General features: G+C 35.4%; 1 protein-coding gene across 3 annotated transcripts in view; it reads left to right on the top strand.

The window, feature by feature from the left end:
• The window catches only part of LOC132603983 (agamous-like MADS-box protein AGL27), a 107,441-nt gene that overhangs the window by 19,817 nt on the left and 63,937 nt on the right, over positions 1-23,687 (top strand). For 2 of the 3 annotated variants that reach the window (XM_060317285.1, XM_060317286.1), the window contains exons 6-7: positions 45-86; positions 180-696. In XM_060317285.1, the coding sequence (XP_060173268.1) occupies positions 45-86; positions 180-210 (73 nt within the window). In that variant the 3' untranslated portion in view covers positions 211-696. Of the gene's footprint in view, positions 1-44; positions 87-179; positions 697-23,687 lie in introns of those variants that run through there. The other variant, XM_060317287.1, reaches the window with a different exon arrangement.

Raw genomic sequence — 23,687 nt, 5'->3', positions numbered from 1 at the left:
TTAAATTATCCATTAGACTGCACATGACAATCCCCTTTTTGCAGGAAAAACTGCTGCGAGAGGAAAACAAACTTCTGGAGGATAACGTAAATCTTACCTCACAAAATCTGCTATCACAAATTAGACCTCTTTCATGTTTTCTCTAACTAACTAATTTGTACGCATATATGTCCGTACAGATGGCTAGGATCAAGAAAAACGGTAAAGTGAATGAGATGTCACCACCCCACATAATTTGTGGACAGCAGAGAGTGACCCTCAATTTTCTCTAGTGATTATCGTTTGTATCAGTCAAATAGCCTTGCAAGAGGCACCAGGGGAATAACCTGCAAAGGTTATGTGGTTTAGTATCATGTTTTACATGAAATTAGTAAAGTCAAGGTGTCTTAAAAAATAACTAACAATATTGTGCAGTTTCAGTAAAATTAATTGTTCATCTGTATGACCGTGTAATATAAAAGGTGAAGATGAGCTCTGACCCTCAGGTTTTTGTTTTATATATTCAGCGTTTTCATTGCCTCCTTTATTAGTTTATTTTGTACTTGACAGAAAAAATCGGGTGAGTTATATGAGCTTATGCTTTTATTTTTCCTGAAGTTGTATAATGTTCAAAAACTCAATTATTTGAACATTACTAACTTACGGCTACTTTCTCTTGAAGTTTTTATTTAAGAATAACAATTCATTGTTGTGAAATACTCTTGACACTATATGCTATAGCTGCTTAATTATTTGAAATTCTTGCGCTACGAATTACCATTCATTGTTGGGAATTTGCTTTATACATATCTTACTTTGAAATATGTATTCATGTCAGAGCTAACAATGGTTGAAGAATGTTCTATTAGACCAGTGGGGAAGGAGGAACAAAAAAAGACAGAAGATTAAACAGATGAAAATTACATTTTTAAAAAGGGTTGAATCAATATGAGATCAAATATCTGCAAGGAATTGGCTCGTCGAACTTACAGATTGATGAAGAAATAAATATAAGGCAGCTGTTAACTTTCCTCTCACTGAGGCTTTCCACATATTTAAGTTTTGGTTCTAAGAGTTCTTTATATGCAACTCAAAGAAAATAGGCTTAATGCATATGCGGCCTCTAAACTTTTTTTTTTCTTTTCATTTTGGCACTTCAATTAAGTGTTATTTCTATTGAATCCCTAAATTCGTCTTCAAGTGTGTCTATCAAACACAATCCGGCTTACATAGTATTCCATTTTCAATGTAGCAACATGCTAATATATATATATATATATATATATATATATATATATATATATATATATATATATATATATATATATATATTCTAATTTAATCATGTCATTTTTTAGCTAAGATTAGCAGCAATTGAGAGGGAAAACAAAAAGAATAGCTCTTAATTAAGCTGGCAGCGGAAGAGCAGAACCAACAGAAATCGACACATCCATGACCTAAAGAATAACTTACCACATGTCTAAAATATTACTCCACTTTCATTTCTCCAATTTAATTTTTGCTTCTAATAAAAATTAAATTTAGGGAGTTTGATAGACACACCTGAAGACGTGTTCAAAAGCTTAATAGGAACAATATTTAGTTAAGATATCAAAATAAAGAAAAGGGAAGAGTTTAGGGGGCGCATGTACATCAAGCCAACAAAATACTACTCCAATCTTGGTATTTAAGTGGAAACTAGTCTATTAGTTTAAGCGATATACTCAGATAGTGTGTATATGGGCCCCAGTTGCATTTTAAAAAAAAAATATTAAGCCCCGGTTGCATGTGGAGGGAATGCTGAGAAGAAACAAGTGTTCAATGAACCAATAGCCTCAAAAACCAACTCACATAATTAGGTGGCTACGTACGAGCCACCTAATTACTACGTCAACGAAACCCAGCATCAAAATTTTGAAACTTGATTATATTGGTTCACAATGTGGGTTTATCCACCTTTCGTTCCTTAAATTTTTATTTTTAAAAATGAACTGAATTAATAAATAAACATTAACTCATTCAAAACTTATTTGGTTGAAATGTATTGGATCAAAATAGGTCATAATTTAGTCCGATCACTTTTACTAAGCTTTAATTTTTTTTAATTATTTATAAATGATTATAATTATTTTCTTAATTATGGCTGCATATGACACACATTAAAGAAAAAATATCTATTCAATATTATTTTGATAAGATTTTTCATAGATAGTCAATTTAGGCTAGCTAAACTTTTAGATGTACTGAATTGGACAAATCAAAATAGATTGAATTAATAAATAAAGGGAAAAGGGTCAAAAATATCCCTCTACTTTGGAAAAAAGGTTTAAAATATCTTCCGAACTTATTTTGGGTCAAAAATACCCCTCCCGTCCTTAAAGTTTTCAAATATACCCCTGCCTTGACGGAAATTATCCGCCAAAATAACTCAAAATTATTTTTTAAACCCGAGCCAACGAAATAATAACCAATAAGATCAACTTATTCCCCCAATTCCCTCAAACTTCATACCTACGTATTGGAGGAATAAGGGATCTTATGGGTTATTATTTAGTTGGGTCGGGTTTAAATTATGGAGCGGGTTTAAAAAATAATTTCGGGTTATTTTGGCGGATAATTTCCGTCTAGGCAGGAGACCCAAAATAAGTTCGGTAGATATTTTTAGCCCTTTTTCCAAAGTAGAGGGGTATTTTTGCCCTTTTCCCATAAATAAAAGGTCATTAACCTCTCAAACTTGCAAGAATTAGGCGAATCATATTTTTTATGGGCTAATTTTGTTAGTTCCGAAAAATACTTCTCCCTCTGTCTCAAAAAGGTTGTCCTCCTTTATTTTTTAGTTTGCCCTAAAAAGATTGTTCCCTTTCTATATTTAGAAACAATTTAATTTTATGAGATGATTTATAGCCACACAAATATCTAAGGCTTATTTTGGACCACACATTTCAAAAGTCTTCCTTTATTTTTCAAATTTTGTGCCAAGCCAAAAGAAGACAATCTAGATGACGGAGGGAGTATCAATTTTGTCCCTAGAGATGACGGAGGGAGTATCAATTTTGTCCCTGGAGGACAACTATATCTACCATTTTCGCTTTTGACCTCAATTTGACCAAACATACTGATACTATCATTAACGTTTTTCCTTGAGGGACGAGGGTTCATCCTTATTAGTCTTGACGAATTATAGTTTAACATAGTTTCATCTTTATAATAGCATGGAGCCTATTGGTTGCTAGAACGTACGTGTGTTGCTAAGTTTTGAGTTGAGCAAGGACAAGAAATGGAGCAATTTAAAATTGTTATTCATAAGTTGAACACGGGCAAAGCTTGAGACATTTTTTTTTTGGTTCAGAAGACATATTTTATATATTAACTGGACATTACAATGACGGATCCTTCTCCTCAATCTATAATTTGAAGGGTCATTTATATAACAGTCATAAACAAATGAAAGCGGGAAAATAAAGTGAAGTAGATTAGTAGAGTCAACGCTGGTACAACCAAGTTTAGACTAGCAATGGTTGCTCGTGGAATGTACGGGCCCAGGGTATGTTTCCCCAAACATGAGTGAGATTTAATGTACCCCAAGATCACAAAACGTTATAAGACACGATCACATATCCATAATTTAAGCAATTGGGAGTCCTTTTATGTATAATCAACTTCGTATTTTTTTAGACGCAACACAAATGCTTACAAAGTTACACATATGGCAGTGCCGACTAAGAGCTCGTTTGGATGAGCTTATTTTAAGTGACTTTAAGTCGTAAGATAGAAATTGTAGCTTTTAGCTTTTGATTTATTTTGACTTAAAAATATATACTTTTCACTTTACTCAAACACTACAAAATGATTTAAAATGGTCATTGAACTTATAGAAATATAATCATAGTTTGATGATCTTATTGTCCCAAAAAATTCAAAAGTTACTTTAGAAGACTCTCCTACAAGTTCAATGACCATATGTCGAATTGACTCGTTATTTTAACTTACTATAAGCACTTAAAATAAGCCAATCCAAACGGGCTGTAAGGAAAAACATGACCAGCTTCAACAACTGCATCAAACTTATCAATAAATCCGTTTTCTTTTTCTTTCAAGCAGCACACAATCCAACTGGTGAAATGCAATTCTGCCAGCCTATGCTTTGCACATTCCCCAAATTTGTCCAATAGAATGACAACTGTGTTTTAGCAACTTATACTTGGACAGAACGTGAAGCATACATCATTATAACTAAGCCTGTCAACCGGTTTTGGTTAACCGGTTCAAACCGGTAACCGGACCTGTAAAATCGGAACCGGTGAAATCGGTTTACCGGTTCCGATTAACCGTTTAATACATACCAGTCCGGTTTTGATTTTTTTGGGACCGGAACCAGTTAAACCGAAAACGGACCAATTAAACCAGTCAGAATTAATTTTTTTTTTTTCAAAAAATTTAGCCTTTGGGACATTGGGCTGGATCGTTGGCCAACGGTCCATTTGCAAAAATGGCCGTTGCCAAACGGTTCCAAACTCCCCTTTTGCCCCCCCCCCCCCCCCCAACCCCCCAATTTTTTTTTAACACTTTAACCCATCCCCCACCCCTATATAAATCCCTCTCCATTTCCATTTTAATCCACACCAATTCACTCTTCTCTTTCTCTCAATCTCTCAAATATAGTTACTTTGCAACAATTAGCCACTTTAAATTTCTCTCAATTAAATATTATAAAGTCTTATTCTAGTTTCAATTATTAATTTTGCAATTATAATATTGTTGGTGGAGTTGGTGATTTTGCAACATTCCGAAGTAGCTTTGGTGGATTTGCAATTCTAGCCGCCTTCATTTTGTTGGAAATTAGTTCAGCAATTTGGTACCTTCGTTCCAACTCTATCTTTATTTTTCGCTATTTAATTTACGCAATTTAATTCTAGCAATTTATTGTCTTGTGATTTATTTGAGTGGGATTTAAATTAATTCTATTTAATAATGGCTAAGGGATTTAGACGTGGTGCCGATAGTATACATAGTGGTATCGTTAGGGGTGGGTTTAATGAGGAAACATTTGTGAACGAAACACCTAATTTAGGTATTGCTGTTGGTGGAAATAATACACTTTTAGATCATGAGGCAATGCAACAATATTATACCGACACTTTTAATGAAATTGATGATGATGATGAAACACAAGCCTCCGAAAATCCCATAGGAGATACAGGTCCTGCATAATCACATACACAAGACAAACCGCCTAGAACTCGTAAGCCAACAACTAAAATTTGAAAATTTATGACAAAGAATAAGGAAAGCCAAACAGCTAAATGTACCATATGTGGACAAGTATTTGCTTTTAGGTAACAAACTAATAAAGAAGGTGGAACGGGTACACTAAATAATCATATGAGAGCTAAACATATGGATGTTTTGGGAGAGCAAACAGGTTCAAATGTGGGGGGTATTCAAATGACGATAGACCCACGAACCGGTAAAATTTTTAAGTATAACAAGAAAAAAGAGCGTGTAGAAATAGCTAAAATGGTTGCTTTTAATGCTCTACCATTTTCTTTTCCTTCGGGTTTGGATTTGTTACTTATATTTAACGTTGTTATAATCCGTTATTTGAGAGTATTCCTAGAAGTACTTGTAGAGTGGATGTTATAGATTTATATAAAAAATATAGATTTTATTTGCGCCATGTATTTAATTCTTTAAATTGTAATGTTTCTCTTACTGCTGATTTGGGTCTTAGTCTTAACAAGTTAGATTTTTTTGTTATTACATGTCATTGGGTTAATGATAATTGGGTGATGCAAAAAAGAATTATAGCTTTTTTATATGATGAAGGGAAAGGTCGTCACGATGGATTTTTTTTAGCGGATTCAATGTCTACTATTATGAGATTTTTTAACATTTATAGAAAAACACTTTGTATAGCTTTAGATAATGCTTCTAATAATACAAAGGCGGTTGGTCTTTTAAAAAGGGAATTAAACCCTCCGCTAAAAAATATTTTTCATGTGAGATGTAGTTGTCACATTTTAAACTTGATTGTTAAAGATGGTCTTGAGTGTTTTGAAGATTCTATTCAAAAAGTTAGAAATGCGGTTGCGTTTCTTTTTTGTAATGCTAATAGGGAAAAACCGAGAGATTTTAAGAGTTCTTGTGTGGAACATGGCCTTAGACCTAGAAAAATTCAAGTAGAAGTTGAGACTAGGTGGAACTACACTTACATTATATTACAACAAGCATATGAGTATAGGATTCCCATACAACAAGTTCAAAACAGCTTATAATACAAATAGTGATGATTGGTTAAATATTACCGATTGGGAAGATGTTAAGGAATGTTGAACTCTTATAAATTTTTTATAATGCAACTCTTGTTTTTTCTAGACAATTTTATCCCATGGTAACCGGAATTTTACCCTACTTAGCGGAAATAGCTAGAGTTTTACAAGAGTATAAAAATAAATCTGGTTATCAAGCGGCTATTTTTAATATGACAACAAAATTTAAAAAATATTTTTTTCCCATCCCAACTTTATTTATATTGGGTTCTCTTTTAAATCCTTGTTTAAAAATGTCTTATACTAGAGCATCGGTTAATCAAATTTATACCTTTTTAGAAGTTGAAGACGAAGTTGAACCATCTTTAGCTGAAGCCGAGCTCGCTATTGATGCCGAGTTTAGAAGAGTTTTTAGTCATTATTCTAATTTGGAAGAAAATGTTACACCCGTTGCTCCATGCCCTACTACTTCTCAAAGTAGCAAAAAGGGCTTGTCGGGTTTGTCACATTTAAAAGTTTTACATTCACATCCAACTCCTTCTAATGCAAACTTTGATGAATATCACCTTTATTTGATGCAGCAAAATGTGGATATCGACCAACTAGATGATTTGGACGTCTTAGCATAGTGGAAGAAATACAAGGCGAGTCATCCGATACTTTCAAGAATGACTCGAGATATCCTTACGGTTCAAATATCAACCGTGGCTGCGGAGAGTGCATTTAGCCAAGGAAGACAACAAATTGGAGATCGTGGACACTCATTATCCGGATTTAGCTTGCAAGTACTAGTGTGCATTCACGATTGGATTAGATCGGAGCGGCGCAACCAAAACTTACAAGCGGTGGAAGGTGAAGAGGAAGAGATTGAAGATTTGATAGCAAGTGGAGCGGACCAAATGGAAGACTCTGAAGATATCTCCATGACCGAATATGATATGACGGAAATTAACCAAATGATTAACAATTGGTGATTTTATTATTCTACTATTTCTTTGCAACTCATGTATTATTTGCAAGTTAAAAAAAACTACAACTTGCAAATAAATGTTATCCATGAATGAATAAAATATATAGCTTATTGAGCTTTCTTCTATTTACTTGTGTTCATATTTTTACTTATATTAAGTTAGGAATATACTTAAAATATACTAAGAATATACTTATAATATACATCTACTTAAATTAAAAACTAGAAAGTTATATACTTGAAAAATAACTAAAATATACTAAGAATATACTTATAATATAAATATACTTAATTTATAAACTTAGAAAAAACTTAACATATAAATAACTTAAGTTATAATACATATAACTTAAACATATATAATTATATATAGTATATATATATATAACTTATAACTATATATAGTATACATATAACTTAAACATATATAACCTAAGTATCTTGATATATATAAGTATATTCTTAGTATATTTTAGGTATATGTAGTATAACTTAAGCATATCACTTAATATATATATATATATATATATATACATATATGTTGTTAGTCAGTAAATATATATACTTTATTTATAAACTTATATAACATATGTAAATATACCCACAATATACTAATAAATACTATAATATATATATATATTATACAAAAAAAAAAGAGGTTTTGTACCGTTTTGAACCGGACCGGTCCGGTTTCTAGTTTGAAACGGGTAAACCGGAACCGGTAGCCGGTTCCAATTTTTAGATCGGAAACCGGCCGGTTTACTAACCGGTTAACGGTTCAGTCCGGTTCAAACGATTGACAGGCTTAATTATAAGTCATTATAGCTTTTCTTATGAGTCATCATATAACGATTCTAGACTTGGTTTCTTTCTTTCTTTACATTATTTCTTTCCAGGGACAAATAAGGGTGGAAGTGGTAAAGGCTAATTCGTGAAGGAATGTTTTATTTTTCAAATGCTTGTTATGTATTCGTACTTGTGCTTACGGTAGCAAAAACACTTCTTAGAAGCTCAAAGCAATGATGTTTATGCTAATGAAAGATGGACTGGAAAAAAAAAAGGAAGAAAAAAGGTACTTAGAGTCCGTTTGGATTGACTTATAAGTTGTTTTCAGTTTTTTTGAGTGTTTGGCTGGCCAGCTTAAAGTCATTTTGTGCTTAAAATAAGCTCAAAAAAATAATTAGGCCCATTTGACTTAGCTTATCTAAAACAGCTTATAAGCTGAAAACACCTTATAAGTAAAAAAAAATAAGTTAGACTACCCTAACTTTTTTTTTTTTTTTTTTTAGCTTATAAGCTGTTTTCAGCTTATAGGCATAAGCCCATCCAAACAGGCTGTTACTACCGAAAAGCTAATACAGTAACACATATGTCAGATGCTTACATAGACTTATTTTATGTTATTCTTGAGTATCTTTTGCCTCAGAATAAATCTCTCTAGATCAATTTAGAGAAGTTCAACTTTAAGCTGTTTTGTATCTTCCCGCTAATGCATCCATTCTATTGTCCAACCACGTAACATTGAAAATCCTGTACAGACAGGGAGTTAAGAATTTAACAAAACACTACAATTTGGAAAATCTTAGACTACTAAACTTTAGATATACATAAATGGCATTGCCATACAGGGGGCAGAGCCAGTAAGGGCCAAGGGGGATCCGAACCCTCTCGGCGAAAAATTACACTGTATATACAAAGTGAAAATTATTTTTTATGTATATATAATAGATATTGAACCCTCTTGACTTCTTCGTTTGTCTATTTCTTTATATTTTAACCCTTTAATTAAAATCCTGGCTTCGCCACTGAATGTCATACCATCAAAAGCTCACCAACATCAAGGATATATATGGTGCTTAATTCTAACAATATTTATTCTCACGTTTGACATCAATTCATTAAATCCCATATTGCCATTTCTCTACTGACCGCTCTCTGGGGCATTTAATTATAAGTGACCTTTAAGTTTTAAAATTGAGGGAAGGTGATTCAAGTTTTAATTATTGAGTAGAGGGGATGATTTTTGATTAGTGATTAAGAGGTTTTGAACTTGCCCAACAGTTTCGTTTTTGACACTTTGACCCTCAACTTTATATTTAATACTTTGCTCTCAAGTTTTATTTTTAACACTTTGCCCCCCGCTCCACCCCCTCCCTGCGCCCTCCCCCACCCCGCCCCCTGCCCTTGCCCCCTACCCCCACAAAAAAAATGTTTTTTTTTTAAAAAAGATTTTGAAATTTTTTCTTTTTGTTTTTTTGTACCACACCCTGCCCCCAGCCCCCGACCGCGCCCTTCCCTCCCCCCCCCCCCCCCCCCCGCCCAACTCCCCACAAAAAAAGATTTTTAAAAAAAAGATTTTTAAAAGTTTTTTTGAACCACCCCCACCCCCCAGCCCCCCACCACACCCCCTCCCTTGGCCCTCACCCCCACCCCTACCCTCCTCCCCCAACCAAAAAAAATATTTTTTTAAAAAATATTTTTAAAAGTTTTTTTTTTTGCACCACCCCCACCCCTGCCCCCAGCCCCCCACCACGGCCCCCTCCTTTGCCTCCCACCCCCCATCCCCACCCCCACCCCTACCAACACAAATATTTTTTTAAAAAAGATTTTTAAAAGTTTTTTTTTTGCACCACCCATCCCCCAACCACCCCCACCCTCCCAAAAAAAAATTAATTTCATTTAAAAAAAAGTTTTGAAAAGTTTTGTTTTTGGCTTTTTGCACCACCCCCTCCGGTACCCCCTACCTCCCAATTGTTTTTTTAAGTTTTGAAAAGGGTTTTTTGCACCACCCCCACACCATCCACCCCTTTCCCCCCTTCCCCCCCCCCCCCCCCCCCCCAGCAAAAAAAAATGAAAAGAATTTTTTTTCTTTGTTTGTTTACTCCACCCACCCACCCCAAAAAAAATGTTTTTGTTTTTTATTTTTTTGCACCACCCCACCCAAAAAAAAAAAAATCTTGAAAAGAAGTTTTGAATTTGAGAGAGAGATACCTCCTCCACATGTTAATCCTAGCAAACCCGGAAGAAGGCAGACAAAGAGGAGGCGTGGAATTGGGGAATCATTGCGAACGAGGAAAAAAAAATGCTCCTTATGCAAAACAGTTGGCACAAAAAATAACATGTCCAAACCGAAATGCTCCATAGTTGTTAATAGCACTGTATTGTAATAATAGTTATTTGTTGGAACTTTATGATATTTTAATGTTGTTCTTTTTTAGAATGGTAATTTCTGCTCTTGGTGTTTGTGAACTTGGTTTATATGATATATTGATCGTGTTCAATCACAAATGTGTGTAGTTTTTTTAATAAATTGCTAAACAATTTCCAACAAGTAATGAATCTGTTGCAACAGCTCTGTAACTTGTTGTGTTTTATCTAACAAGTAACAGAACTTGTTGCAGCAACTAGTATACTGTTGGATTTTATCCAACTGCTAAAAGATTTTCAACAAGTAAGCAATCTGTTGCAGCAACTAAGTTACATGTTGGGGTTTTTCCAACAAGTGGAGTGACTTGTTACAGAAACTGGATAACTTGTTGTGTTTATCTAAGAAGAGTAAGGACTTGTTCAACAACTATGTCACTTGCTGCAATAGATACTACAGTTGTTGCAATAGATATTATACTTGCTGCAACAGATATTACAGTAGTTTCAACAGATACTACTTGATTCACCCATATTTAGTGATCAACAAAGGGAATCAATGATATTTAGTGATAAACAAAGGAAATCAACGATATGTAGCGATCAATATATAATACTTAATCAATTTGATGATATTTTGAGTCAGGAAAGATGATCTACTAAGTCAGTATGCACTAAATCCAATGATCATTAGAGTGAATTGATGTGAACTACTTGATTCAGTCATATTTAGTGATAAAAAAATGAAATCAACGATATTTGGTGATTAATATATAATACTTAATCAATTTGATGGTATTTTGAGTCAGGAAAGATGATTTATTAAACCAGTATGCACTGTGAACTACTTGATTCACCCATAGTTAGTGATAAACAAAGGTAATCAACAATATTTAGTGATCAACATATAATACTTAATCAATTTGATGTATTTTGAGTCAGGAAAGATGATCTACTAAGTCAGTATGCACTAAATCGAGTGATCATTAGAGTGAATTGATGTGAACTACTTGATTCACCCATATTTAGTGATAAACAAAGGAAATCAATGATATTTAGTGATCAATGTATAATACTTAATCAATTTGATGTATTTTGAGTCAGGAAGATGATCTACTAAGTCAGTATGCACTAAATTGAGTGATCATTAGAGTGATTTGATGCGAACTACTTGATTCACCCATATTTAGTGTTAAACAAAGGAAATAAATGGTATTTAGGGAAGAATATATATATCTACTAACATCCTTAAGGATTAGATAGTAATTTCATGGATTAGATGGGCAATTCTAAGTGTATTCTTCCTAAATCGAGTGATCATTAGAGTGTTTTGACATGAAGTACTTAATTCAACCATATTTAGTGATAAACAAATGAATTCAATGTTATTCATTATAAACAAAAGAGTTCAATGTGATCAATATTGTGAATATGTTGCAACAATCGAGGAGTTATTGCAACATATGAGATACTTGCTGCAACATATGAGTAAGTTGTTGCAACATATGAGATACCTACTTCAACATATGAGTAAGTTGATGCAATAATTCAAACAAGGTGATTAATATGTTGCAACAACTAAGCAACTTGCTTAAACATCTGATCCATCTGTTGAAATAGATTAGTAACTTGTTGCAACTTCTTCAACGAGTATATGATCTGTTGCAATAATTAACTCATTTATTGCGACATATTTTTTAGTTTTTGCAATAAGTTAAGCAATTGTTTGATTTTTTTCCAAGAAGGTGAGTAATTTGTTGCAACAACTAAGTAACTTGTTTAAAAAGATTAGTAACTTGTTGCAACTTCTTCAACAACTGTATGCATCTGTTGCAAAAATTAGTCAGCGAAATAAATAAGTTCATAAACAGAAATTGTTCAACAACCACCTTGGCTCCAAATACCACAACTAATCAAAATAAATAAGTTCATAAACATCATTCACATATAACGTAAAGGACAAAAAAAAAAAAAACAGAAATTGTTCAACAACAACCTTGGCTCCAAATACCATAATTTAAGTAATAATTTGTTCAGCAACTGCCTTCTGGGTGTAGTAGATTTCCTTGGTCTACTCTATCTCCTTCATTTCCATTATCAGTGTCTTAGCTTCTAGTTCTTCTTCACTTTCTTCATTTGTATCTACTGCTTCTTTGCTCTGTTCTTCATCTCTTTCTGAGGATTGATTGTCATTTTGCCTGTTCAAGTTGACTATATCTTTCCTCAACATTTGTTGATTCATAAATAGATTGTCTACTTGCTGCAACAAGTGTAGAACTTGTTGCAACAACTAAAAATCTGTTGGATATCTTCTACAAACAGAACCAAATAACTGAAGCTATGCCCAACAAATTTGTAGTTGTTGCAACAGATTATCTACTTGTTGCAACAAGTGTAGAACTTATTGCAAAAACTATAAATTTGTAGGATATCTTCTACAAACAGAACTAAATAACTGAAGCTATGTCCAACAGATTTGTAGTTGTTGCAACAGATTGTCTACTTGTTACAACAAGTGTAGAACTTGTTGCAATAACAACAAATCTGTTAGATATCTTCTACAAACAGAACCAAATAACTAAAGTTATGTCCAACAGATTTGTAGTTGTTGCAACAGATTGTCTACTTGTTACAACAAGTGTAGAACTTTCTGCAACAACAACAAATCTGTTAGATATCTTCTACAAACATAAGCAAATAACTGAAGTTATGTCTAACAGATTAGTGAGTCGTTGCAACAGATTGTCTACTTGTTGCAAAAAGTGTAGAACTTGTTGCAATAACTACAAATCTGTTGGTTATCTTCTACAAACAGAACCAGATAAATACCAGGACAAGAACAAAAAAACTATCTGATGGATATATTTTCGTAAACCCTGAACTATACCAGAACGACAATAGAAAAACCATCTATTCACTACAAACACACAACAACAACAACATGGATTTTATTCAAACTTTTCCTAAACCAAAAAAAAAAAAAAATTCAAAACTTCCTTTAAAGATTATTTTTTTAGTGGGGGGGAAGCGGGGGGGGGGGGGGGGGGGGGTGCAAAAAACTAAAAATAAAAACTTTCAAAACTTTTTTTAAAACAAAATTAATTTTTTTTGGGGTGGGTGGGGGAAGTAAGAAACAAAAAAAAATTCAAAATTTCTTTTCAAGAAAAAACATTTTGTGGGGGGGGGGGGGGGGGGGGAGGGGTGGTGCAAAAAAGGCAAAAACTTTTAAATACTTCTTTTTTTCAAAACAATTTTTTTTTTTGGAAGGGTAAGGGGTGAAAAAAACAAAAAAGATTTTTTTTTCATTTTAAAAAAAAAACAAATTGTTGGGGAAGGAGGGGGGTTGGGGGGGGGTGGGAGGAGGAGGAGTGGGGACCGATAAAAAAAATAATTTTTTTTTGGGCATGGGGTGGGGAGGAGGAGGGTGAAAAAACAAATAAAGAAAATCAATACTTTAAAAAAAAAATTGGGGGGGGGGGGGGGTGGGGAGGGGTGGGAGGAGGAGGAGGGTAAGTGGCTGGCAAAAAAGCAAATAAAAACAATTTAAAGCTTGATTTTTAAAAGAAAATGGTTGGGGGGGGGGGGGGGCTGATGAAAAAGCAAATAAAAAATATCAAAACGTTTTTTTGGCCGTGGGAGGGGAGGGGGTGGGGTGGGGTGAGGGGTGGGAGGAAGAGGAGTGGGGACTGGTAAAAAAAATCAAAACTTTTTTTTTATTTTTTTTTTGTTTGGGGAGGGGGGGGGGGGGGGCTGGGGGGTGAGTGAAAAAACAAATAAAGAAAATCAAAACTTAAAAAACAATTAGGGGGAGGGGTGGGAGGAGGAAGAGGGGGCTGACTGGTGAAAAAACAAACAAAATAATTAAAACTTTTTTTTAAAAAAAATTATGGGGGCGGGGGTGGTGGGGGTGGAGGAGGAAGGGGTGCTGGTGAAAAAGCAAACAAAAAAATATTCAAAATTTTCCTTAAAAAAAAAACATTTGGTGGGGGGAAGTGGGGTGGGTAGGAGTGGGAGTTCGGTTTTATCAAACTTCGGTTTGGCTATTTCGGGTTCGGTTGTTTGAAGGTGGACACCAAACACCGAACCAAACTAGTTCGGTTCGGTTCTTTCGGTTTCGATTTTTTAAAGTTCGGTTAAGTTCAGTTTCGATTTTTTCAATTTGGTTTTTTTAATATAATATTAGAAGCGATTCCATTGACACTAATTCATATTCTCAAAAGCAATAAAACATAAAACTGATAAATTGAAATCAAAATCAAACAAACAGGATACACAAGAACAGAAAACTATAATTATGACATAGGATTACTAGGTGTTATATACATACCGTAAGAATAATTAAGAAAACACATAAAGGACATACATTAATCCTAAAGAGACATCCTAGTTACCTTTCTTTGTTAAGGATATTTGATTTTTTCAATTGAAGTGGAAAATTAGGGATACAAATGCAAAAGAGGACTTATTACAATTGGGCTTTTTTTGCTTTAAACATAAGGGGCCTGGACTATTTTAATTTTTTTGGGTAATGTATTAAATTTCGGTGCGCGTTTGGTTTTTCGGTTCGGTTTTATCAAACTTCGGTTCGGCTATTTCGGTTTCGGTTTTTAGACGATGGACACCAAACACCGAACCAAACTAGTTCGGTTCGGTTCAGTTTGTTGAAGTTTCGGTTCGGTTCGGTTCGGTTTTTCGATTTTCGGTATTTATGCCCAGGCCTAGGGGTGGGACGGGGGAACGGGTGGGAGGAGGAGAAGGGGGGCTGGTGGGTTTTTTGGATTAAGTTGGAATCTTTTTGTATTTTATAAAAGATTAAGGACTTTGAAAAAATACATTTTGGACGCAATCTTCTTAATTCCAAATTTAATTGGGTTTCGATTTGATGTGGTCCCCACAAGTCACCTATACTAATTTCACAATTAAAAGGCCACCTTTGGTTAAATCTTCCCGCTCTCTGATACTATCCTACATTTTTCGAAAGTTGTAGCTTCAACATTTTTAGCTGTGTCCCCACAACTCTAATTTTTTCTTCTTCTATTATAACCATCTTTATACCACCATAATACTACACTGTAAGGAATTTTGGTAATTCAGTATTAATTAGTCCACAATTCCCAATACAATTCAAGCAAGAAAATTCAATTGTGTACTCCCTCCGTTCCAAAATGTTCCCTTAGCGTTTTTCACACCCTTTAAGAAAACCCGAACTCCTATAAGAAAATACTAACTCCTAGAAAAATAAAGTTAATTCCTTATTGATTAATAAGACTCCTACCTATTTATTGCCTCGAGTAAATAGGAGTAAATTTGAAAAATAAAGTGATGGAACCTATGGGTTCACAGTTTGCTAGTTCACAACCTGAACGTTTGCCAAAATATTCTAGGGACCTGGTCCCTGAACTGTTTTCACAGATAATGATGGAAAGTAAATAAGGCTAGATATTTACGTGAAAAACTCCTTGCTCAAGCTATTAATAACCACGACCTAAACTGAGCAACTTCACATTACAACCTATTGCAACCTAGGAATTAAACTCTTAATCTCTAACCCTCACAATATACTCATTGCAAGCACCTTTACAATAAATCTATTGCAAAGCTCCAAGTCTTGACTACCTCTAGCCAACGACTCAACTAATACTTAGCTAACTCTAGCCAAAAAACAAAGTTAAAAGATTGAAATCTGTCCTACTATGATGCTTCTTGACAATTAGTGTAGGAATACAAATTAAGAACGTGAAACAAAACTCAACTATCCTAGAGAATTTAGACGTCTTCAGTGGCAGGAAAAACTCCCTCTGATTATTGAGATCTCGTCCTTGTGGACACCTTGAGAAATGTAGCCGCCACACTTGAGAGAAATATAGCTTTTTAGATTTTGCAAGTGTTAGGTGAAATGATCCCAACATGTTGTATATATATATATATAAGACCAATATAGAGAGCATGTGAGAAACATGTGACCATGGATGGTGACTTTCCAAAGGCTTTTAGTTTCTAGCACACATACAGCTGTGCTGCTGCAGTTCTGCCTAAATAGTGCAGCAGCTTTACAGCTGTTAAGTGTCGTGCAATACTCCCATGGGACCTGATGGGGGACCTGGTCTTTTGCCCGTTTGTGAAATCATCAAAACTATGAAATGCTATAACTCATCAATTTCCCCCTTTTTGATGATAACAAACTTGTATGGATATTCCCCTTGAGGACCAGGTACCCTTGCATAGTCAGCTTCAGAAACTTATTGAGCAATGAGAGCAGGTCAACATTCTTCATCTTTTATCAACACTTGAAGAACATGGGATTAGACCCTTCAGCTTCATGTTGGCAATGTCTTCCATGCTCAATTGGAGCCAGGTTCAAACCGATTCCATGAAAGAGAATAATCAACTATATCAATCAATCTATCATTTTGAGACCAGGTTCCCCTGTCGATTTGGCCTTCCATGAAAGAGAATAATCAACTATATCAATCAATCTTCCATTTTGAGACCAGGTTCACTTTTAACAACATGTCACACATTTTTTACTTTTAAGAACAATTAGCAGTTTAGCCACCACTTAAACGCAGAGAAACATCAGTTAATAACATTATCATCATTTATCTTCACTGTTATCATCAAAACAGACTTTTTGAGAGGGGTTTGGGTTACCATATGCCTTTTCAGGGGAAGGGTCACCTAAGGGTATAACAGTAGTAGACAAAACATTCTCCGTGTTTACACTGTTCAGATTTTCAAGGCCAAGTCCCTTATTGGTATCCCCTGTTTTTGGACCAAGACTATTTTTTAGTGGTATCCTCTGAAGCATGTACTCTATCATCATTATCAGAAACAGAAACAACATCTTATCTTCCCCCTTTTGGCATCATCGAAAAGAGATTATCGACAGCACAAACAGAGATTATCAGAAGCAACAAGGCACAAATTAAGGAGAAACATATGCATAGATCAGAGATATCTGCCATTGATAGTGTCACGACCCAAATCGGAGGGACGCGACTGACACCCCAGACCCTACTCGACTGAGTGCCATATTACCAGTCTATTAATGAGTCACAAATTTTTGGGAACTTTTAAATTATAAAATGACGCTTCTGTCAGGTAAAACATGAAAAACTTTTTAATGAAACCCTTTTATCAAGTCAGGGACTTCTCCCTTATCGTTAATTCAAAGAAAACCTTTAGTTACAATAAAATCATTAAAACAATGCATATGAACACATTGACCTACATAGCCGCTTTACACAATTGTCGACATCTCGTCGCATTATCCACAAGACACTGTTTGCAAAAGTCTCTAATAGGTAACAAGATACCATAAGTTGGGATAGGACCCCAACATACCCGTAATGCATCTGACTCAAGGACATACATAAGTACTCTGACTCGGCAACACTCCGAACAGAAATAGAGCTCACCAATCCAGTTGATAGCCTAGAAACGTCCTATAGCAAGTGTTCTCTACTCATCTGTACACACCTGCGTGGCATGAAACACAGCGCCCCCAGGCAAAGGGACGTCAGTATGAATAATGTACCGAGTAGGTAAGGCAGAACTGAAACAATTTATCTCAACTCGAATGATAAAAGAGTAACAGACTCAATTTGTACCTGTAACCAACACTGAGAATTATGTATGTGCATATGAACTTTTAAAACATCATGTGTATATATATAATGCATACCTTCTCCCTGCTCGCAGCCCCTTCGGGCATCATAATCATCGTGGACTAACTGATCAGGTGGTTTGCGTATATAATGCCATAGCCCTTCCCCTCAAAATCATATCGTATACATATATATATGTGTGTGTGTGTGCGCGCGCAAAAGCATGATAGTCTTTGTAAAACATCAAAAGACTCCCTTCGGAGAAACTTTTAGTTCAAAATGGGAACTTCTTGCCTTTTTCATTTGTCTCCTTCGAGACTTAAAAATCAAATATGAAATGCATATGAATAAGAAGCCTTATGAATGTCCCCTTCGGGATTTAGACATCATTATGAAAAGGTACAACTTATGGATGCCTCTTCGGGACTTAAAAAGTCAAGGAACTCAGAATATGAACAACACCAATATAAACATACGGACATGAGCTCTTACATCTAGGAGTAGATTCATTATAAGTATCGTCACGTTCATACTTATCATAGATCATTCCAAAATGAAAGAAGGAATATCCTTAACATACCTTTGTCGCTTATACGCTTAACTCAACCTATGCTTCCAACATTGGCCAATCTACAATCAAGGTAAAGAAAACTGTAAACATCTTGCAAAGAGTTCGTACAATACTTCTTTAGGTTCGTAACCAACTTTCGTAAATTCGGGCAGCATTTCCCCTATGTTACCCACTCCAATCCAACTTTAAACAACTCCGAATCAATGGTAACAACATCAACAACAATTGTACATACAAATTGCCATATCAAACCAAGTAAGAATTATGCCACAATCCCTTTTCAACTAATTCAAGAACATGAAATCTCTTTCCTCGAGTTTTAGTCCAAATCTATATTGACAAATCTTCCATCAATTCTTTGCATAAACACATAGACATATACAACAACCTCAAGAACATCTTATTCATGCTATTTACCATAATTACCATCCATACCAACTTCTACATAACCGACAAAACAGTCCAACAAACAGCCCATAAGCCAAAAACAACATCAAATACGATTTACGGTATAATTTTTGTATTTCTCATCCCACAATTTAACTATGAACTAGATGAATTTCAATATGCCTAGCAGAGAATAGTTCTTACCTTATATGCCAAGAACTACTCTTCTTCAATCTTACTTCCCTTCAAAGAAAGCCCGGACTCAACAACGCGATAAAACGGAACAAGGAAATCGAAGTAGTGCTCAAAATCCGTATGTTGTTCTCGAGAGGAATTACGCATTTTATTCTAATTGCTTTCAGATAGAAAATGCTGCTATTATTCTCCAAGAAGAGAAGTTGAAATGAAAGGGTTGTACGTTTTCTCCCCTAATTTGCGTGTCTTAAAGGAAAAAGAGATGCACATTACATATAGGAAAATGAGACAAACGATTACATAAGTCATCTATATTAATACGTGTGGCCCATCCCTTTTTACCACCTCTCAAGCATTTTAATTATTCCACCAAATAACTTTAGTGCCTAGTCACTATCCTCCTAGCCCCATGGTGACATGTGGAAGAAAAAGTGATGCCACTCATCACTTCCACTAATTTTATTTTCTTGTATCTCCACTATAGTCCAACATTTAATGAAATACACACATAATTAATTTTTTGATCTCCGATCACTCAATATTGATCACTTTTAACACACTTCATATACTTATTGTCATAATCATGTGGTAGAACTCTAGCCCATAGCCTCTTTATACATATACCAAATACTATTCCCAATCACCATCGTCACACCTGTTAAATCCTAAATTATTTCGGGACTTCATTCTTTGTATACACCGAGTTCTTGATTTTCATGCTTGAATATGACCAAATCCTCCGGGCTCGGGTAAATTTGCTCATATTGGACGGTTCAATTTCCTCGTCCAGTTTGGACTGTATTCCGTTTAAATAAATGTCGAACCTCGATGAAAGTTATTTTCTTCGATTCGTTTAACCTCTAACCTTCACTACACTTTCTTATCACTTATTAAACATAACATAAATACTTATAACTTCAAAGATAATCCTGTCCTTTGAGCTTATGTGACTAACTTATGACACAACTTCACGTACGAAAATATGGGATGTAACAGATAGGGCCATAACAGTCAATACAGACATAAACATACATAATAAAGTCCCCATAAACAGTGGTGGATCCAGGATTTTCACTCAGGGTGTTCGAAAAAATAACTGGACCTAAATATACATTGTAATATATGTTCAGGGTGTTCAAAAGTTAATATATGTACATGAACACAGAAAATTTACCCTAAATATACACTGTAATTTTTTTTCCAGGGTGTTCGGGTGAACACCCTGGCCTCTTACTGCATCCGCCCCTGCCCAGAAACATTGTCAGTATTATAGTCCAAGAAGAAAAGATAGTAGGATTAGGAATAAAAAGAGAGCAGGAATAACGTGATCAAGAACTTGGTTTAGTGAAGAGAGAGTCAATGGGTGGCTGGTTTGTTCGAGTTGAGAGCTGCAATCAACATGTCCACTCTAGCATCAGTAGCGTGATGTGTAGCCAATAGTTTTTGTGGGAGCTCCTCAACCTTTGTCTTTAGTTTGGCATTGTCTTCTATTAGCTCAGCATTCTCGGCTTTCAGCACTATGGTAGGGCCATTCCTTCTACTTTCAGATTTGCATTTTCAGTCTTTACCAAAGCAATTTCAACCTTTAGCATCTCTATATCTGCTAGAGCTTTATCATTTGCCTCAATCAGTCGCGAAGTAGTGGAAGTACATCCCGCTCCTCCTTTCTTAGGTACGATTTCACATTCTTCTAGCATACCCAGAGAAAACATCTGTTTCTTGATTCCTTTGGTGGCATTTCCCAGAGTAATCTTAAAGTGTTTAAACACTTTTGTCAGTAAGAATCCATACGGAAGTCCATGTACACCGTTCTTAGTATTAACAACCTTCACCATGTGTTCTATCATAAGAGAGGGCAGGCTGACTCTGTTTCGAGCATCCAAAATTTCCATATGGACCAGGTTCTTCTTTGAAGCAATGCATCTTTTCTCTTTTCCGGGTAACAATACTTTGTTGACTAGTTCAAAGAGAAGCTGATAGGTGGGCTTCATCTATTTCTTGTATAGGGGAATCAATGGTTATCTTTTCACCAAATCTGACTATCAGACTTTTGAATTCATCAGAGGCCTTGTCATTCCCAAGTTTCTTCACACCTTCAGTGGGTACTCCCAAAATCTCACCAAGCAGAGTCTCATCCAAAGTAAAATCAAAATTTCCAACTTTCACACCAGAGTGTTGTCATTGGTGTATTACAGGTTCACAAAGAAGTCAGTAGCCTCTTCCTTATATGCTAGAGCAGGGCCTTCAAGAAGATTGACCCATCCTTGCACTCTCAGAATTTCTAATAGCTCAACTATTTTGCCCTTCCACCTTTGAATCAAACACTCTGCCCAGTAATACGCTCTGTCCCCTTAGGTTTTCTAATCTTAGCAATTCTTTCTCCCTTTTTGAACTTCTGTATTTGGAAAAACAAGGTTCTTCATCCATGCCTGACTTTCTTCTTTTTGAGGACCCAACATCTTCTTTTTCATGTGTTTTTCTTTTCTTAGGCGTCTTTTGTACCTTTTCCTTTTCAATACCATCTCTTTCTCCTACATCAACTTCCACTCTGGCCTTTTCTATGTCAGCAGCAGGTTTTTCTTTAACCCCTAGAGCTTCTTTTTATCAAAGAGGTTTCATCCTCTTCCTCTTTTTGAATTTCATCCACATTTGCCACATCTTCTTTGTCCCTTAGTTGACTCAAATCAGCAGTTTTTATCAGTCTCTTTCTCTTCTTTGTACTCTGTTTACTCTTGGACTGTGATGCAAGTTTTCCTCTAGTCCTTTCCTGGAAGAGGGTGGACTCTCGATATGCTGAGAAGAATTCTTCTTCTATGCAGTAGATTTACTCTTTCTCAACTTTCCTTTCTTGGATGTTTTTGCAGTACCATATCCTTTAGCGGATAATTTACCGGAACCAGATCCCTTTGCTGATGACCTTCCCAAAGGGATGACAATAATGGATAGAGGCGTAGCATCTAAAATCTCCTCATTGGGACCAGGTACCTTTCCGCGATATCTACTTCACTACCCCTTTCTTGGGTCGCCACCTTCTCCTGTACTTGAGCATTCACTTCTTCGTCCTTTATTTTCTTTTCTTGTAGTTCTACAAACACACACTCCTCTCCTACATTGACACATCCACTTAAAACATTTGTTATATTGCTAACAAGATTTACACTACCCAAATATTGGTCACGTTTCTACCTTCTACCACGACTTCATGTGTAACCTCATCCTTAGTTTCCATATTTTCAATGCTTTCATTAACATTATCAGCAATTTGGGATATACCCAGTCTCTCCTTACACTTAGTGTTTTCAAGAACAACACTCGAATTTTCAAATTTTCCCTCAATTTCTAGTTCACACCTAGCATGCAAATATTGCTGATTAATGTACTCATCTACATTTACTTTTGAGTCTAAGAGATTTGGATTACCCGAGTTTACTGCTGCTTCATTCGATTTTTTCTGAAAATCTCTCACCTTCTTTGGTTGCATCTTTGCTAGTTATCTCCACTCCATCATCCTTTTCAACTACTTTCTCAGTCAGCCCGAAGAGTTTAGAGATAGTGATAGAATTGGCACTAATGTCGGAGATGGGTTTGTTAGACTGAGAAGGGTGTGCGGATTTAAAGGCACAATCTTGTGATTTTTTCTCCTTTTGAGTTTCAGAGGGATCAGGAACAGTTGATTTAGAAGGAGAGCTTATTTGGTTTTGTTCATGGGAATTTTGGATTTCTGACTCGAATACAGAAGACGGATGGTCAGGTGGAAGAGGGGCTTGAGAGGATGGCTGTGTAGAGATGGCTTCAGTAGCATTTGAGGGGGTTGAATCTTGGATAGACATGGAAATATTTTGAGTATGAAAAGGTGATTTTGGGGGAATAGGAAAGGATTTTGATCAAAAAAGAATTATGAAGTGAAGAGAGAGAAAGCATTTTGGTTTAAATATTTCGGATCAACGCGGGTCGGGTTTGGAGAATGTGAATCGATGAGATGAATTTTGAAAAGGCAGGAGAGAGGATTGACAAGGCATTTAACGACATTAATGAAGTATGTAGATGCTCGAAAATACTACTAACCTGAGCCAGAGGGACCAGGTTCCTTGGCATTTGATATTGCTTAAGTCGAGAAATGCAACGTTTCTGATTCTTGTATTGTCCTGATATTGTCATGTAAGCACACCTATTATCTCAACATAGCCAATCATTGAGGACATGTAAGTGATTTTGGACAATCTCAGTTCTAGCTGGTTTCTCCCAGGATGCCTTCTGTTTGATGCTTCAAGAAGGATGTAAGCACTATAATTCTTCATCTTTCATAACTTCAGATGACTTGACCTTTCCTTCACATTTTCCTTTAGAAGAGACTGTTCCATATTGTTGTGACTACTGCTACTTATGTGCTCAATTTGCTATGGATCGGAGCAACACTCCAAGTGGTAGCAAATTCATTTCAGCTCCAAACAGGATAAGTTTAAGCCATCTACTTTGAAGTCGTTTTCAGAGGAGAATGATAGGAACCAAGTCCTTTCCCTTTAAAGATGTTTCTAAATCCTCTTAATTATCAACTAGAGAAACTC

This window comes from Lycium barbarum, chromosome 7 (genome assembly GCF_019175385.1).
Source record: "Lycium barbarum isolate Lr01 chromosome 7, ASM1917538v2, whole genome shotgun sequence".
NCBI lineage: Eukaryota > Viridiplantae > Streptophyta > Magnoliopsida > Solanales > Solanaceae > Lycium > Lycium barbarum.
This window is presented reverse-complemented; position numbering and strand designations above follow the sequence as displayed.